Source organism: Neopsephotus bourkii, unplaced genomic scaffold (assembly GCF_033783945.1).
Source record: "Neopsephotus bourkii isolate Nb327-2 ecotype Australia unplaced genomic scaffold, CSIRO-AGI_Nbou_v1 NB_1846, whole genome shotgun sequence".
NCBI lineage: Eukaryota > Metazoa > Chordata > Aves > Psittaciformes > Psittacidae > Neopsephotus > Neopsephotus bourkii.
The window spans coordinates 1,051,777-1,070,379 of NW_026902319.1; the positions used below are offsets into that span (position 1 = coordinate 1,051,777).

Genomic DNA, 18,603 nt, shown 5'->3' on the forward strand with positions numbered 1-18,603 from the left:
ATACCCTGCCCATGCTGTAAACTCAACACAACCCTTGACAAGTCATTTGAGTTTCTCATACATCACAAGCCATACCACTAAACAAGTCCTATTTCAGCACGGGCTGGTGGAAAAAAAAAACCAAACAAACAGAAGCTGAAGGCTTTGCTTAGTGGTTTCCTAAGAAATCACTTATTCAGGCATCTAGAAGACTGACAAGCTACTACACTTTGTTGTTCTCCATTTTCTCACTGAAGTATTTCATATACAGCAGCCAATCCACATAGCTACTCCCAGCTCTGGACCTCAGGCCAGCTGCAAGGTACCACCTCAGAGCTGGGGATGAGACACTGCTGCTCTGATGAGATTAATGCTAAGCACCATCTCCACAGCAATAATTGACTTGAAAAACAATAGAAATATTATTTCTTTTTTCTCCTGATAAATCATGTGTTTGCTTCACAAAAGCACCTGAGTGTTCATAGGATGTAACACACAGCTTCTGGAGTTTTCTAGCTCAGCTCTAATTTCTTTCCTAAAACAAGTTTTCCATTTTTTAAAGTTTCTGATATTTGTTGGGAATCCAACTGTTGCTTAGAATTTTGTGGTGGTTGTTGCTGCTACTTTATAAATGTAAGTTCTGTTGAGCTTCAGACAGATGACACATCCCCAGGCTCTGGCTGCATTATCCATCAGACACAATGCAGTTTGGTTTTTAATTTCTTCTCACAGCATATCCATTTCAGTCCTAAGAGACAACCAGAGGTGTAGAAATCTTTCATTTTAAACTTTTTGTTTTGTTTGGGGTTTTTTTGATGCAGAATTTTTAAAATATATTTAAGGAAAATAACCAGGTTCTTTTTAAATAGTATAACAACAGAATTATGCTTACTGGAATTCTCACCTCTCCTTTCATCTCAGCCAAGACATGATTACTACAGATGGCACAGTCAAACCTCTTAACTTTGCATGACTACAGAAAAGACATCTCTTTTCCTGAGCTCTGCATATGTGGAATGATAGCATGGGATCTTGAGATTGGTAGCGACCACTTGGGTCTTCCAGTTCATCTTCCTGTCAGTGCATGATTGTTCCTTATTATTCATTTTTCAGTGTCTTATCTGGTCTAGCTTCAAACGTGCCAGACACTGAACTACTGCCACTCGCCCAGGGAGACCATATCATAACACAATACATCTCTCTGTCAGAAGTTTGGCTGACACTTGAGACAAGTTTTCCTTTGTTTCACTGCATTACTCTCCCTTATACTTTCTACCTATAAATAATTCTTCCATCACTAAAACTCCTATTTTGTAGGTACTTCTAGACCTTCTTCACTGTTTGCCACCACCTAATCATTCTTTACTCAAACACACAGTGCACAATCTTAATTTTTCTCTGCAATTACATTTATTTAGGCTTGTAACTACTTTGTTGCTCTTCCCTGGGCTCTTTATCAGGAATAAGCTAAAAAACATAGAGAAAGATGTTTGAAATCAGAGGTGCTCTCAAATAACAATGCCTGGTTGGTGGAGTGCAGTAGAACTTAAAAAGCAATAAAAATTCAGATTAAGGGAGTTCTAAGGAGTTTATTTTTAATATAAAAAGACAGTGGGCTTCTTAATAGAAGACTTTGATTCAGAATTTCTTGGAAGTGTATTAGTTTAGACAAGCCCTTAAGTAAGAAAGATTTCCCGTGTTCAGTACAGAGTCTATGGTCAAATCAGAAAGATTTAACCACCCAGAAGCAGCCAAAAGCCAGTTTTCCACATTTAAAAGACTGCTTCTGATCATAACTCCACTCAAATAAGATATGACATTTACACTACTCCACCAAAAAATACATCTCTATCTTTTAATTGTATTTTTATTTACTTGATATAAATAAATATTCCTTAATCTGGCAGAGGGATATAACCCAGTCCTACACACTGTTCAGCTAAGGGGAGATTTGAATTAATTTCTCTGTTCTGAATCAAGTGGACCTACAGCCTGGACCCAAACATCAAATGAGTATCTTCACTAACCAGACTTGGCTAATCTAGGGCAAGATTTGGTAGGAAACAAAAAGATGCAAACTAACATCACTGAGACTGGGAGAGAGCTCCTGACACTCAGGGCTGGCTGTGTCTGGAGTTCGGTGACTAATGGCATGGGGAGACTTGGCTCCCAGAGCAGAAGTTAATAGATGATTGCTGTAAAGAGCCCATAGCACTGTTGTCTCCCCAAAAGCTGTTGGAATTAACATAAGATTTCAATACATTTTTGACAACAACATCAGCAAATTCTTTCTGAGGGCCTTTTATTATTAGATTAAGCTACCACAGGTCATGAGTATTTCCTTAAGAGAAAGCCTGCAATTAGCAAAAATAACTTAAATCCCTTGTTTGCTGTTCATTTTTAGCCAACCAAGGTGCAGAAATGGCAACATATGCTTTCAGAAACTAATTGCCAAAAACAACAAACCGAATGTTTAAGAACCCTCTATAAGTGCTTAGCAAATACTCTAAAATAATAAACCTTGAAAAGCCAGAAACAGATTGTGATGAGTTCCCTCCTCCCCCCAAAAATTGCTGAAACCTCTAATAATTCAGCAATGTCTACTCTGAATCCTATCGCTTGCAAAATTAGTGCACTTTCTAAACAACAGAGTATTTTTTCTTTGCTTTATTTTTCTTTTACCTTGCTGACTTCAATTCAGCTGTGATAGCCCACAGCATCATAGATACTTTAGCTACATTAGCTCACTCATGTACTGTCACACCCTATTAGCACCAGGCAGTGGAAAATAACCTCAGCATAATATGATGTAATACTACATAGTCCTGATGGATGTAATGCAAGCTGTCAAGAGAGTTGTAGCACTAGGCTTTAATGGGAAGATAGGAAGATCTACTTGTGAATGTCGTTAGTGAGGAGCATGCCTTAAATATTTCATAAGTTTATCCTTCAATAGTCTCCAAGAAACTAGACTGCATTGTCTATGTGAAACTTTTCATGGTCTTCATTCTTCCCATCTTGCATATTTCCCTTTGACCAAACCAAACACTTTTTTCCTACTTTCACTCACATCCATCATCTTCTCACAAGGAATTCCAGTCCAGAGTATGAAAGGTTCAAATGAGACACTTCCCTAAAATCCTCCATGAAGGGCACTAAACAACCATCTCTCATCAGGGAGGTTTGTAAGATGAGGCCCCAGCCACTGACATACGCCTACATCACCTGCAGCAAGCTACATATCAGAAAATTTAAAGAAAGCAATCCAAGGAGCAGCTTCTCTCTCCAAAGGGTTACTTTTAGTCCAATGAGGCTTCATTTGGTGTAAGGTACAACATAAGGAAAATGGCCAAGTGGCATGGGTTCAGCTGTAAGCTATCTTTCTCCTTCCTAGCTAGTGCAGTGCTGTGTTTTCAGCTTAATCTGGGAACAGTGCTGATAGCACACCAATGTTTTCAGTTGTTGCTAAGTCATGCTTACTCTGATCATTACTCCAACCACAGTGAAAGACACAGCAGCCACTCCAACCACAGTGACAGACACTGCAGCGGCACCAAAGGACCAATATTGGTTGCCCCTATAAGCAGGGGGAAAGCCAAACAAAAGCCACACAGAGCAACCTGTGCAATGAAGAAAGACAAAGACCCACACTCAAGGAACAGTATCTGAACAAGAGTTCCGATCAGAAATCAGACAAAGAGGAAGAAGTAAGTTCTTTATCCAGGACATCAACCAAGCTGTGGAATACGCAAAAAGATTTCAGCCACCTTCCAGGGGAGCACATCATCACCTGGTTGATCTGATGCTAGGACACGGTCACGAACAAGAAGGTACGGAAGCCAAGCAGCTTGAACAGAAGATAGGTGCTGGCATAATTATCAGCAGAAAATAAAGTCACGTAAAAGCCAGCAGCAGCAGCAGAACTGTCCTCAGGTCAGCATCAACTGACCCTGACTTCCCTCTGATCACCACCCCAACAAAGACTGACGTTTGGTGAAACCAGAAGAGCTCAGCAGCAACAAGATGATTTCCGCGGTGTCAGCAGCAGGAAATAACCCAACACTAAACACCATCTCTCCTGCCCTGGAACACTGTTACAAGAGATTGAGCCTAACATTGTGGACTGAATGAATTCAGCAAATATTATAAGGATGGTGCATGAACTAAGAAATGGTATCTCTTTGTGTGTGTGTGCATATATATATATGACACAAAAGCAACAATATACTGAAAAATGTGGGATCTGAGCATGATGTAAATGGTATGGAATAAGGAGTGGATATTGTGCTGTGTTCATCTGTAACAAGCACAAGCTGGTGGACTTTGTCATCTACTTCATGGAGAAGATCAACAAGAAAATCAGCAAGATGAATCTGTCAACACCAAGGCCTGCATGGTGGAGGAGGAATTCCTTGAGAACCTGAGGCTCTGGAATGGGAGAAGGCAGATCCCTCATATTGGGATTTTGGGAGCGGGGTGGGAGCCTCAAGCCAGCGTGCCCTTTGTGCCCAGAGCCCCCAGTCCCATCTGTGGGGACAGCGGTGCCATCGTGCCCAAGACCCTCTTGGGGACAGGGCAGGAGGGCACCCCAGGGTGCTTGAGCCCCCTGTGCTGGGGAAGGGCTGGGTTTGAGATGCCAAGAGCACGCTGAGGGGGGTGGCAGCAGCCACTGGGGCACACGGGCTCACAGCCGCCTCTCTTCTATTGGCTTGCAGTGCCTCGGGGCCCATGGAGCTCCCGGGACCCATGGGCGGGGGCACGGAACGCGCCGGGCAGTTGGAAGCCTCGCCCAGCTCCCCGCGGCGCGCCGTTACCAACGGCAGAGAGGGCGATCCCGACGGTGAGGGAGGACCTGTGGTGGGAGGAGCGGGAGGGGTGGCCTAAAAAAGGGGAATAAATGGGGTTGAACGGGGCCGGGGGGCACCAAAGGGGTTGGAGGGAGGCTCGGGATGCGGGTCACGAAATGGTTTGAGAGTTGGGGGGAGTCTCCATGTGAAAGGGTTCGAGAAATAGGGCTGGGAGATTGGGGGGTGAAACACATGACATGGGAGGGCTGGTCTTTGTCCACCTTCGGGTCAGTGTAGCCAGCGCGGTGGCCGGGGCTGGTGCAGGGGCTGGGAGTTCCATGCGCTGGGCCCCATCTCCGTGCTCACGGGGAGAGGGGATGCGCTTGTGCCTGGGGGATGAAAAGTCACACACGGCTTCCTTCACCCTCAGGCTTTTGCTGGAAGGAGTCAATCTCTCTTTGGTACAGACTTCCCCAGCCTGCCTGGGGGGGCGACTGCCAGACTAGGAGACGTTCCTGGTGTTACGGTTTATTTCAACAACAGTTCAAGTGAGGGCTTCGGGCCCTGTGAAGCACCTCTTGGGGTGCATAGAAGCCGGAATTCCGGCACTAAGTACTCTGACATGGCACACGCTGTGCAGGGTAGATCCGGCTCAGGCATGCAGCAGCAGAGAGGTGAGTGCGTTCACCCCCTGTCCTGCTCTCCCTGCCATGGGACTGGGGACACGGGGCCAGCAGCTCAGCCTGGCTTGTCCTTGGCAGGTCCTGCCAGCACCAAGCAGCAGCCCTCGGTCAACAAGGAGCTGCTGAGCAAGGCCAGACAGCATGTGAACGAGGCCATCAAGGTGGGACCCAATTACACACACACGCCACAACATGCCATGAACAAGTGTCTATTGGGTTTATGGCTGAGCGCTCATGTCCCTCCCCAGGAGAAGAAGATCTTCTCAGTGCAGGGCCCCTACCCTGTGATGCGCAAGCTGCTGAGGGCACGAGGCTGGGTGGAGAAGAAATTCTCCACCACCATCAAGGTGGGCACCCGCTCAGTGCATCAGGACACAAAAAAGCTGTTGGAGAGGAAGGTGGAGGATGGTGGTGGTGGTGAGGAGCAGTGGGAGACAGCGCTCCATCCAGAGCCAGGGTCGGAAGACTGCTGGACTCACTACTGGGTCAAGATCTTGGAGGAGGAGGAAGAGCAGGAGGAGGTCCAGTGGTATGCTGAGGACCCTGATGGCATCCATGACATCATGGTTAGTGGAGAGGGCCAGGGCTGGACTCCACAGGGTACAGCCTGGGCTGGGCAGTGAGGGTGGGAAGAGGACTCCTCAGCTCACTCTGGTCCCCTCTGTCCCTCCCGTAGTCCTCCATGGTGCGAGACCACCTGCCGACATTCATCTGGACAAGCAGGTGCAGTGCTGTACGCTACTGGCAGCTACAGGAGCACCAAATGGTAAACCACTTCACTGGCACTGGAGCCTTCACCACCAAGGTGAGAGTTTGGAGACGCCGAGGATGCAGTGCAGGGGCTGAACAGGGGTGGCGGTAGGTCCAGCACTGACTGCCACCCTTGTCCATCTACACAGGAGGGGCTGTGTGTCAACCTCCAAAAACTGCCCTCATTCTACCAAGCGGATCCCACCACCTTCTTCCCAAGGTGCTACCGGCTTGGGGATGAGGATGAACGTCAAGCCTTCATCGGTGAGCTGGGGCTGTTCCCCTTCTGCCCCCCTGCCACATCCCTTGTCCCCCCGTGTCCTGGGCAGGACGGGCTGAGAACAACTCAAATCCTTTGCAGAGGATTTCCGCCTGACAGCAGCTCGCAGCCTGCTCAAACTGGCTGTGGAGAGGCCTGGGATCATGCCAGGGGTGATGGAGTCACCTGGCAACAGATCAGGTGAGACTGTGGAGATGGGCCTGGTGGGGATGATGAGGAGCTCAGGGCCATGGCTGTGGACTGAGCCTCTGTTCGGGGCTGTGGCTTGGGACCGTGATGCACCCAAAGCCACGCATCTCAAGGGTAGCCAGCAGCCATGCCCCTCAGTTCATGCTGCTCCCAGCAGGTCCAGCATCCCCATCACCCCATGAGCTGCTGGAGAAAGCACTGCAGGTCTGCAGGATGCAGCTGGACAGGCTGGAGCACGCAGACATTGACAGTGGCTCCCCAGTACTCCATTTCACCGACGTCAACTGGGACTGCTTCCTGCATGAGTACTATCGTGTGGTGAAGTGCGTGTGGGGCGGGATGTGTTGGAGGGGCATGCAGCATGGCAGTGCTGGTGCTGAGCCTCCCATGTCACCACCCTACAGCGAGCAGGTGAGGCTGGAGTCCAACATCCATCAGCAGGAAGAGTGCAGGGCCCTGCTGCAGAAGCTGCAGGTGCGGCTGCCCCAGCTCCACATGGAGGGCGTTCACAATCTGTGGATAATCAAGCCTGGAGATATGTCCCGTGGTAGAGGTGAAGGCAAGGGGAAAATGGGGTTTGAGCACAGGCTTCCTGGCGAAGAGGGGTCTCATCAGCACCGTGTGTCTCCTCTTACAGGCATTACATGCTCAGCACGGCTGGAGGAGGTGCTGGAGCTGCCTGGGAAACACCCAGCGCCCTCACTGAAGCCAAGACAATGGGTAGCACAGAAATATGTGGAGCGGCCGCTGCTCATCTTTGGCACCAAGATTGACCTGCGGCAATGGATCCTGGTGACTGACTGGAACCCACTGACCATATGGTTCTACCGGGACAGCTATGTGCGCTTCTGCTCCCAGCCCTTCTCTCTGCACCACCTGCACGCGTGAGTGCCCCTCACCCTAGCGCTGCACACCCCACACCCCAGCACCCTGCTGACCCATCTCTGCTCTCCCCACACCAGCTCCCGCCACCTCTGCAATGTGTCTGTCCAGAAGCAGTGGAGGCACGCTGGAGACCGTCACCCCAAACTGCCCTGTGACTTGATATGGTCCAGCCACCAGTTCCAGCTTCACCTGCAGCAAGTGGGGCACAGGGAGGCCTGGGAGAACATGATTGTGCCAGGCATGAAGGAGGCGGTGGTGGCTGCCCTGCACAGCGGCCGGGAGCTGGTGAGGGACCGCAAGGGCAGCTTTGAGCTCTATGGAGCCGATTTCATGTTCGGAGAGGACTGCCAGCCGTGGCTGCTAGAGATCAACGTCAGTCCCACCATGGCGCCCTGCTCAGCAGTGACCCGACAGCTCTGTGCTGCCGTCCAGCGTGACATACTGTGTGTGATCCTGGACCACAGGGAGAACCCCGGCTGCTCCACCGGAGCCTTTGAACTCATCTACAAAGAGGTGGGTTTGGGGGGGCTTTGGGATAGACTGCTCTCTGCTCTCAAGCAACAAGCAGTAGAGCAACAAAAAAACCCCCAGCTTCAGACTACACAAGGGAAGGTTTAGACTGGGCATTAGGAACAATTACTTCCCCCAAAGGGGTGGTCAAGCACTGTAAAAGGCTGTCCAGGGAAGAAGGGTGTCACAGTCCATGGAGGGGTTCAAAACCTGTGTAGACGACGCCCTTAATAGCATGAATTAGGGAGGGCATTGGCAGTGCTGGGGAACAGTTGCAGTTGATGATCTTAACCTCTTTTCCAATGCTGTTGTTTCAATGTCTTCTGCAGCCAATCGTCCCCGTGCCTCCCTCCCTTGGACTGAAGTTGGTGGTGGAAGGCTACTCGCTCACAAAGCCCCAACTGCAAAAACAACAGCCCCAGGACAAACTCCCCACCATCCTGCCTCCTGTCCGCCCCAGGGTGCCCAAGCCTCCAGTGGGCTCCAGACTAGTTATGAACACCAAATCACCTGTGATGCCCAAGCCACTTGTGGTACCCAGGCCTCTTCCGCTGGCCAAACCACGTATGGACAAGCATCCTATGATCACAAAGCCCCTTAGAGAGCCCAGGCCTCCTGCACGGCTCAGGCCTCCAGCAATCTCTAAACCACTTATGGGCACCAAGTTACCTCCGCTGCCCAGGCCTCCAGTGGTCTCCGACCCAGCTACAGACAGCAAGCCTACTGTTGTGCCGCAGCCTCCAGAGGTGCCTAAGTCACTCATGATAACCAAGTATCCTACGTTCACCAAGCCCCTGGTAAGAGCCCAAGACTCCAGTGGTGCCCATTCCTCCACTGATACCTAAGCCACTCATGGGCACCACACATCCTATAGTCAACAAGCCCTCAGTAGAGTCCAAGCTTCGTGGGGATCTAAACCACTTATGGGCACCATGTGTTCTATGGTCACCAATCCCCCTACAGAGCCTAGGCCTCCTGTGATACCCAAGTGGGGCAGAACCACTCAGCTCCCAGGGGCTGAAGAAGCACAGGTCAAGGCAGCTCCTCTGACCCAACAGCGATTGTGTTTCTCCAGCTCTGTCCTGCAGGCACCTCCACAGCCAAAAGCCCTGCTCCAGTGGGTTCAGGCCACTCTGAGCAAGCCTCGGGCTACTGTCCTGACCAGGGCACCCACTCAACCAGATGCAGTCCCACTAACAGCCCTGACTGCTGTCCTGGGCAGCAGAGCCTTGTTGCTGGCAGCGGACATGAAGCAGCGCCCAGGAGCAGGTAGAAAAGCTGCCACAATTAAGGCTATGAAGAAGGGAACAGCATTCTGCCCACCCTAAATGGGACAACACGACAGCAACCACTTCCCCCTACCTCAATCAGAACCCACCATCGCTCAGGAACACACATCCCACCAGCCAGGGGGGTGAATCGAGCCAATTTGCAGAGGTGAAAGTCAGCCAGCTGGCCTGACACACTGCTGAATGAGAAAAGTGGACAGTACTTTATAGTGACTAACAGATGACAGCAAATGCCCTGCGGGGTGGTTGCAGCAATGGAAGCAGAGCAACTGGAAATACAGACATAAACCCATCTGGGCTGCTCCCCTGTGGCAAGATACCACTGCTCGGGTGCAGAAACTGGTGGTGAAGGTACGCCATGTAGATGCTCATGTACCCATGAGTCGGGCCACTGAGGAACACCTGAACATCCAAAAAGTGGATAAAGATGCTAAGATTTATGTGGCTCTGATGGACTTACATTGGCAACATAATGGTAAATTATTTTTAGGTATGGACCCATGACGTCTCAGCCCATCAAGTGGAGATGCAACATACAGATGAGCTTGTGATCGAGGAGCGGACTTAACAATGAACACGACTGCCCAGGTCATTCATGACTCTGAAACATGTGCTGCAATTAAGCAAGCCAAGCAGTTAAAGCCTCTTCAGTATGCAGGACAACAGATGAAGTTCAAATACGGGAAGGCTGGGCAGACTGACTATCACACTCCCACTGACCTGCCAACACAAGCACATGTGCTTACAACCACCGGATGGCTGGAAACATATGCTGTGCCCCACACCACTGCCCACAACACTACCCTGAGCCTTGAGAAACAGATTTTGTGGTGACACGGTACCCCAGAATGAACCAAGTCAGACAGTGGGACTCATTTCCAGAACCACCTTCTAGACACTTGTGCCAAAGAGCATGGCATTGAGTGGGCATATCACATCCCCTGCCATGCACCAGCCTCTGGGAAAATCAAACGGTAGAATGCGCTCTTAAGAACTACACTGAGAGCAATGGGTGGTGGGACTTTCAAGCATCGTGATACACATCTAACAAAAGCCACCGGGTTGGTCAGCACTGGAAGATCTGCCAACAGGGCTGGTCCACCCCAGTCAGAACTTACATACTGTAGAGGGGGATAAAGGTCCTGTGGTACACATAAAGATTTTGATGGGGAAGACAGTCTGCGTTATTCCTGGGATTGCTTTTGCTCAGGGACCCAGATATACTTGGTGGGTAATGCAGGAAGATGGAGAAGTCCACTGTGTATCTCAAGGGGACTGAATTTAATGTGGGGGGAAAACAGCCAATGAACGCTAATATATGCTGGCACCTGCTGTATAACACTGTTACAGCCCGTCAGCTAGATGCCCATCTCCACCACTCTAGACTTTAAAAAGAAGATATGTACTCTCATGATCATCATCAGAATACAAAGTCATAGGAAAAGCCAGCAGCAGCAGCAGAACTGTCCTCAGGTCACCACTCACTGACCCTGACTTTCCTCCGATTATGACCCCAACAAAGAATGACTACATCTCTGCGCTGCCGTCCTGCGTGACATACTGTGTGTGATCCTGGACCACAGGGAGAACCCCGGCTGCTCCACCGGAGCCTTTGAACTCATCTACAAAGAGGTGGGTTTGGGAGGGCTGTGGGATAGACTGCTCTCTGCTCTCAAGCAACAAACAGTAGAGCAACAAAAAAAACCCAGCTTCAAGCTACACAAGGGGAGGTTTAGACTGGGTATTAAAAACAATTACTTCCCCCAGAGCGGTGGTCAAGCATTGGAAAAGGCTGCCCAGGGAAGAAGGGTGTCACAGCCCACGGAGAGGTTCAAAATCTGCGCAGACGAAACCCTTACTAGCATGAGTTAGGGGTGGCCTTGGCAGTGCTGGAGAACATTTGGACTTGATGATCTTAAGCTGTTTTCCAACCCAGTTGTTTCTATGTCTCCTGCAGCCAATCATGCCCGCGCCTCCCTCCCTGGGACTGAAGCTGGTAGTGGAAAGCTACTGTCTAATGAAGCCCCCAACTGCAAGAACAACCACCCCAGGACAAACTTCCCACCATCCTGCCTCTTGTCTGCCCGGTGGTGCCCAAGCCTCCAGTGGGCTCCAAACCACTTATGAACACCAAATCACCTGTGATGCCCAAACCACCCGTGGTATGCAGGCCTTCTCTGTTGGCCAAACTACTTATGGACAAGCATCCCATGGTCATGGATCCAAGCCTCCTGCAGGGCCCAGTCCTCCAGAAATCTCCAAACCACTTATGGACACCATGTGACCTATGGTCACCAATCCCCCTACAGAGCCCAGGCCTCCTGTGATACCCAAGTGGGGCAGAGCCACTCAGCTCACAGGGGCTGGAGAAGCACAGGTCAAGGCAGCTCCTCTGACCCAACTGCGATTGTGTTTCTCCAGCTCTGTCCTGCAGGCACCTCCACAGCCAAAAGCCCTGCTCCAGTGGGTTCAGGCCACTCTGAGCAAGCCTGGGGCTACTGTCCTGACCAGGGCACCCACTCAACCAGATGCAGTCCCACTAACAGCCCTGACTGCTGTCCTGGGCAGCAGAGCCTTGTTGCTGGCAGCGGACATGAAGCAGCGCCCAGGAGCAGGCAGAAAAGCTGCGATAAGGCCACGAATAAGGGAACAGCATTCTGCCCACCCTAAGTGGGACAACTCAATGGCAACCACTTCCCCCTACCTCAACCAGAACCCACCATAGCGTAGGAACACACATCCCACCAACCAAGGGGGTGAATCGAGCCAGTTTGCAGAGGTGAAAGTCAGCCAGCTGGCCTGACACACTGCTGAACGAGGAAGGGGGACAGTACTTCATACTGACTCTGGGATGGTGTTCAAATGCCCTTCGGGGGTGGGTGCAGCAATAAGAAACAAGAAAATCAGCAAGATGAATCTGTCTGCCAACAGCAGGGCCCGCATCGTGGGGGAAGAATTCCTTAAGAACCGGAGGCTCAGGAAGGGGAGGAGGCCGATCCCTCATGTCCTCGACAGAGAACGCCTTCAGCACCGGCGCGGGGGGAAGCTCAGCGTCCAGGAGCCTCAATTCAGAGCGGCGAGAGCCCCCTGAGGAAGCCTCCAGCCCTCGACAGGCCCTGCCCAGGAGCCTGCAGCTCAGCTCAGCTCACGGGAGCAGGGACTCCACAGGCGGCGGCGGCAGCGCCAGGACAGACGGCACCAGGCCTGAGGGGTTGAAAGCCCGCGCCAGGGAGCGCGGCAAAGAGGGCGTGGCGAGGCAGTTTGCGCGGGCAGGCGAGGGGGATGCTGAGCACGGCCAGTATGAGCCGGGCGCGGGCTGGGAGCTGTGTTCTGGCTGTCCCAGCGTAGGCACCCAGGCAGAGCTGGTGAGAGGGGAGGCTGCAGTGCAGAGCTCGGGGTGTAGAGAGTGCCTGCTCCCCGCTACTGGGGAGGGGAGCGTGCACGACGGGCGGGGCTGCACTCGGTGCTCCCTGCTGCAAGTCCTCGTGCAGGAGGGGCTGAGCTGGGGGGGCTCTCAAGAGGCTGAAAGATGCCAGGGAAGCTGGGAGGAAGCAGGACTGCTTGCTCCAGGCCCAAACTGTGCAGGGGCCTCAAGCATCCACTGTGGCTCACGGAGGAAAGAAGGAGGCTGTTAACACAGGAAGCTGGGAAACAGCAACAAAAAGAAGCAACACAAAAAGAAGGAGAATTAAAAGCAAGGGGCTTCCTCCTAAATCTGATGTCCCCGCCCAGACAAGCTTTGCTGTCCTGCAGGGAGCTAATGAGGAAACACACTTGCACCAGGAACAAGCCGGCTGGTGCACTGGTGAAGAAGATCTCTACTGGCGCTACCAGGAAAAAGCAGTGGAGCGTAGTAGTAGGGGACTCTGCTTTGAAAGGGCCAGAGGCACCCATCTGTCGGCCTGACCCAGTCTCAAGGGAGGTGTGTCCAGATGGGACTGGGGACACGGGGCCAGCAGCTCAGCCTGGCTTGTCCTTGGCAGCTCCTGCCAGCACCAAGCAGCAGCTCTCAGTCAACAAGGAGCTGCTGAAGAGGGCCAGACAGCTGAACGAGGCCATCAAGGTGAGGCCCGATTACACACACACACACGCCACAACATGCCATGAACAAGCCTCTGTTGGATTTATGGGTGAGCGCTAGTGTCTCTCCTTGGGAGAAGAAGATCTTCTCAGTAGAGGGCCCCTACCCTGTCAACACCAGGGCCCACATGGTGGAGGAGGAATTCCTTGAGAACCTGAGGCTCTGGAATGGGAGAAGGCAGATCCCTCATGTTGGGATTTTGGGAGCGGGGTGGGGGCCTCGAGCCAGCGTGCCCTTTGTGCCCAGAGCCCCCAGTCCCATCTGTGGGGACAGCGGTGCCATCGTGCCCAAGACCCTCTTGGGGACAGGGCAGGAGGGCACCCCAGGGTGCTTGAGCCCCCTGTGCTGGGGAAGGGCTGGGTTTGAGATGCCAAGAGCACGCTGAGGGGGGTGGCAGCAGCCACTGGGGCACAAGGGCTCACAGCCGCCTCTCTTCTATTGGCTTACAGTGCCTCGAGGCCCATGGAGGGTCCGGCAGTTGGAAGCCTCGCTGGGCTCCTCCTGACAACCTGTGACACTGGAGGGCTGGTGTTTGTCCACCTTCAGGACAGTGTAGCCAGCGCGGTGGCTGGGGCTGGTGCAGGGGCTGGGGAGTTCCATGCGCTGGGCCCCACCTCCATGCCCACGGGGAGAGGGGATGCGATTGTACCTGGGGGATGAAAAGTCACACACAACTTCCTTCACCCTCAGACTTTTACTGGAAGGAGTCAATCTCTCTTTGGCACAGACTCCCACAGCCTGCCTGGGGAGAGGTTCCTCGTGTACTGAAGATTTCAACAACAGTTCAAGTCAGGGCTTCAGGCCCTGTGAAGCACCTCTCGGAGTGCAAAGTAGCAGGAATTCCGGCACAAAGTTCTCTGACATGGCACACGCTGTGCAGGATAGATCCAGCTCAGGCATGCAGCAGCAGAGAGGTGAGTGCCTTCACCCCCTGTCCTGCTCTCCCTGCCATGGGACTGGGGACACAGGGCCAGCAGCTCAGCCTGGCTTGTCCTTGGCAGGTCCTGCCAGCACCAAGCAGCTGCCACCAAGCAGTCAACAAGGAGCTGCTGAGCAAGGCCAGACAGCATGTGAACAAGGCCATCAAGGTGGGACCCAATTACACACACACGCCACAACATGCCATGAACAAGTGTCTATTGGGTTTATGGCTGAGCGCTCGTGTCCCTCCCCAGGAGAAGAAGATCTTCTCAGTGCAGGGCCCCTATCCTGTGATGCGCAAGCTGCTGAGGGCACGAGGCTAGCTGGAGAAGTAGTTCACCACCACCATCAAGGTGGGTACCCGCTCAGTGCAGCAGGACACCAAAAAGCTGTTGGAGAGGGTTAGGGGAGGGTGGTGGTGGTGGTGAGGAGAAGTGGGAGACAGCGCTCCATCCAGAGCCAGGGTCGGAAGACTGCTGGACTCACTACTGGGTCAAGATCTTGGAGAAGGAGGCAGAGCAGGAGGAGGTCCAGTGGTATGCTGAGGACCCTGATGGCATCCATGACATCATGGTTAGTGGAGAGGGCCAGGGCTGGACTCCACAGGGTACAGCCTGGGCTGGGCAGTGAGGGTGGGATGGAGACTCCTCAGCTCACTCTGGTCCCCTCTGTCCCTCCCATAATCCTCCATGCTGCAAGACCACCTGCCGACATGGGCGGGGGCACGGAACGCTACAGGAGCACCAAATGGTAAAGCACTTCCCCAGCACTGGAGCCTTCACCACCAAGGTGAGAGTTTGGAGATGCCGAGGATGCAGTGCAGGGGGTGAACAGGGGTGGCGGTAGGTCCAGCACTGACTGCCACCCTTGTCCATCTACACAGGAGGGGCTGTGTGTCAACCTCCAAAACCTGTCCTCATTCTACCAAATGGATCCCACCACCTTCTTCCTAAGGTGCTACCGGCTTGGGGATGAGGATGAACGTCAAGCCTTCATCGGTGAGCTGGGGCTGCTGCCCTTCTGCCCCCCTGCCATGTCCCATGTCCCTGTGTGTCCTGGGCAGGATGGGGTGAGGACAACTCAAATCCTTTGCAGAGGATTTCCGCCTGACAGCAGATCACAGCCTGCTCAGACTGGCTATGGAGAAGCCTGGGATCATGCCAGGGGTGATGGAGGCACCTGGCAACAGGTCAGATGAGTGTGTGGAGATGGGCCTGGTGGGGATGATGAAGAGCTAAGAGCCATGGCTGTGGACTGAGCCTCTGCTCGGGGCTGTGGCTTGGGACCGTGATGCACCCAAAGCCACGCATCCCAAGGGTAGCCAGCAGCCATGCCTCTCAGTTCATGCTGCTCCCTGCAGGTCCAGAATACCTAGTGCAGGGCCCTGCTGCAGAAGCTGCAGGTGCGGCTGCCCCAGCTCCACATGGAGGGCTTTCACAATCTGTGGATAATCAAGCCTGGAGCTATGTCCCGTGGTAGAGGTGAAGCCAAGGGGAAAATGGGGTTTGGGCACAGGTTTTCTGGCAAAGAGGGGTCTCATCAGCACTGTGTGTCCCCTCTTAACAGGCATCACCTGCTCAGCACGGCTGGAGGAGGTGCTGGAGCTGCCTGGGAAACACCCAGCACCCTCACTGAAGCCAAGACAATGGGTAGCACAGAAATATGTGGAGCGGCCGCTGCTCATCTTTGGCACCAAGATTGACCTGCGGCAATGGATCCTGGTGACTGACTGGAACCCACTGACCATATGGTTCTACCGGGACAGCTATGTGCGCTTCTGCTCCCAGCCCTCCTCACTGCACCACCTGCATGCGTGAGTGCCCCTCACCCTAGCACTGCACACCCCACACCCCAGCACCCTGCTGACCCATCTCTGCTCTCCCCACACCAGCTCCCGCCACCTCTGCAATGTGTCTGTCCAGAAGCAGTGGAGGCACGCTGGAGGCCGTCACCCCAAACTGCCCTGTGACTTGATATGGTCCAGCCACCAGTTCCAGCTTCACCTGCAGCAAGTGGGGCACAGGGAGGCCTGGGAGAACGTGATTGTGCCAGGCATGAAGGAGGCGGTGGTGGCTGCCCTGCACAGCGGCCGGGAGCTGGTGAGGGACCGCAAGGGCAGCTTTGAGCTCTATGGAGCCGATTTCATGTTCGGAGAGGACTGCCAGCCGTGGCTGCTAGAGATCATCGTCAGTCCCACCATGGCGCCCTGCTCAGCAGTGACCCGACAGCTCTGCGCTGCCGTCCAGCGTAACATCCTGCGTGTGCTCCCGGACCACAGGGAGAACCCCGGCTGCTCCACCGGAGCCTTTGAACTCATCTACAAAGAGGTGGGTTTGGGAGGGCTGTGGGATAGACTGCTCTCTGCTCTCAAGCAACAAGCAGTAGAGCAACAAAAAAAAACCCAGCTTCAGACTACACAAGGGAAGGTTTAGACTGGGCATTAGGAACAATTACTTCCCTCAAAAGGGTGGTCAAGCATTGGAAAAGGCTGCCCAGGGAAGAAGGGTGTCACAGTCCATGGAGCGGTTCAGAACTTGTGTAGGCGAGGCCCCTAATAGCATGAGTTAGTGGTGGCCTTGGCAGTGCTGTAGAACATTTGGACTTGATGATCTTAAGCTCTTTTCCAACCCAGTTGTTTCTATGTCTCCCTCCCTTGGACTGAAGCTGGTGGTGGAAAGCTACTCTCTAATGAAGCCCCAACTGCAAAAACAACCACCCCAGGACAAACTCCCCACCATCCTGCCTCTTGTCTGCCTGGTGGTGCCCAAGCGTCCAGTGGGCTCTAAACCACTTATGAACACCAAATCACCTGTGATGCCCAAGCCACCTGTGGTACCCAGGCCTCCTCTGGTGGACAAGCATCCCATGGTCACAAAGCCCCTTCCAGAGCCTAAGCCTCCTGCAGGGCTCAGGCCTCCAGAAATCTCCAAACTACTTATGGGCACCAAGTTACCTCCGCTGCCCAGGCCTTCAGTGGTCTCCAGCCCACTTACGGACTGTAAGCCTACAGTGGTGCCTAAGGCACTCGTGATCACCAAGTGTCCTACATTCACCAAGCCCCTGGTAAGAGCTCAGACCTCCACTGATACCTAAGCCACTCGTGGGCACCACACATCCTATAGTCAACAAGCCCTTGGTAGAGCACAAGCCTCCTGTGGAACCTAAACCACTTATGGGCACCATGTGTTCTATGGTCACCAATCCCCCTACAGAGCCCAGGCCTCCTGTGATACCCAAGTGGGGCAGAACCACTCAGCTCCCAGGGGCTGGAGAAGCACAGGTCAAGGCAGCTCCTCTGACCCAACTGCGCTTGCGCTTCTCCAGCTCTGCCCTGCAGGCACCTCCACAGCCAAAAGCCCTGCTCCAGTGGGTTCAGGCCACTCTGAGCAAGCCTGGGGCTACTGTCCTGACCAGGGCCCCCACTCAACCAGCTGCAGTCCCACTAACACATCCCCTACCATGCACCAGCTTCTGGTTAAATCAAATATTACAATGCGCTCTTAAAAACTACACTGAGAGCAATGGGTGGTGGGAGTTTCAAGCATCGTGATACACATCTAACAAAAGCCACCGGGTTGGTCAGCACTGGAAGATCTGCCAACAGGGCTGGCCCACCCCAGTCAGAACTTACATACTGTAGAGAGGGATAAAGGTCCTGTGGTATACATAAAGAATTTGCTGGGGAAGTCGGTGTGTTATTCCTGCTTCAGCTAAAGGCAAACCCACTCCTGGGATTGGTTTTGCTCAGGGACTCGGATATACTCGGTGGGTAATGCAGGAAGATGGAGAAGTCCACTGTGTATCTCAAGCGGACTGAATTTAATGTGGGGGGAAAACAGCCAATGAACTCTTATCATATGCTGATGCCTGCTGTATAACACTGTTACAGCCCGTCAGCTAGATGCCCATCTCCACCACTCTAGACTTTAAAAAGAAGATATGTACTCTCATGATCATCATCAGAATACAAAGTCATAGGAAAAGCCAGCAGCAGCAGCAGAACTGTCCTCAGGTCACCACTCACTGACCCTGACTTTCCTCCCATCATCACCCCAACAAAGAATGAACTTTGACAAAACCAGGCGAGCTCAACAAGTGACCAGATGATCTTAGTAGCGTCATCAGGAGGCAACAGCCCACCCAGCACTACATGCCATCTGTCCTGGTACAAGAGGAAGACCCTAACATCCTGGACTGAATGAATTCAGCAAATTTTATAGGGATTGGTCCATGGGCAATAGAATGATAT

General features: G+C 52.8%; 3 protein-coding genes across 3 annotated transcripts in view; 2 read left to right on the forward strand and 1 right to left on the reverse strand.

Moving 5' to 3' along the window:
- SGCD (sarcoglycan delta) overlaps window positions 1-18,603 on the reverse strand; it is a 525,277-nt gene that overhangs the window by 413,975 nt on the left and 92,699 nt on the right. The window lies entirely within an intron of this gene.
- On the forward strand, window positions 5,407-8,908 carry LOC133207273 (tubulin tyrosine ligase 3-like). Its single transcript, XM_061344034.1, has 10 exons — window positions 5,407-5,610; window positions 5,698-6,015; window positions 6,126-6,254; window positions 6,349-6,463; window positions 6,561-6,659; window positions 6,823-6,991; window positions 7,073-7,221; window positions 7,306-7,552; window positions 7,631-8,120; window positions 8,393-8,908. Exons 1-10 carry the CDS (start codon window positions 5,425-5,427, stop codon window positions 8,906-8,908), a joined length of 2,418 nt encoding a protein of 805 aa, XP_061200018.1. The 5' UTR covers window positions 5,407-5,424.
- Window positions 15,734-18,603, forward strand: part of LOC133207274 (tubulin monoglycylase TTLL3-like) — a 64,760-nt gene continuing 61,890 nt past the window's right edge. The window contains exons 1-3 of the mRNA XM_061344035.1: window positions 15,734-15,835; window positions 15,921-16,167; window positions 16,246-16,681. Of these exons, the coding sequence (XP_061200019.1) occupies window positions 15,778-15,835; window positions 15,921-16,167; window positions 16,246-16,681 (741 nt within the window). The 5' untranslated portion in view covers window positions 15,734-15,777. The remainder of the gene's footprint in view (window positions 15,836-15,920; window positions 16,168-16,245; window positions 16,682-18,603) is intronic.

Coding starts and splice junctions, on each gene's coding strand:
- LOC133207273 (XM_061344034.1), top strand. CDS start 5,425: ATGCAGCAGCAGAGAGGTGAGTGCGTTCACCCCCTGTCCTGCTCTCCC. Junction 6,464..6,560: donor TGAACGTCAAGCCTTCATCG/GTGAGCTGGGGC, acceptor AATCCTTTGCAG/AGGATTTCCGCCTGACAGCA. Junction 8,121..8,392: donor CTGCTCTCAAGCAACAAGCA/GTAGAGCAACAA, acceptor TGTCTTCTGCAG/CCAATCGTCCCCGTGCCTCC.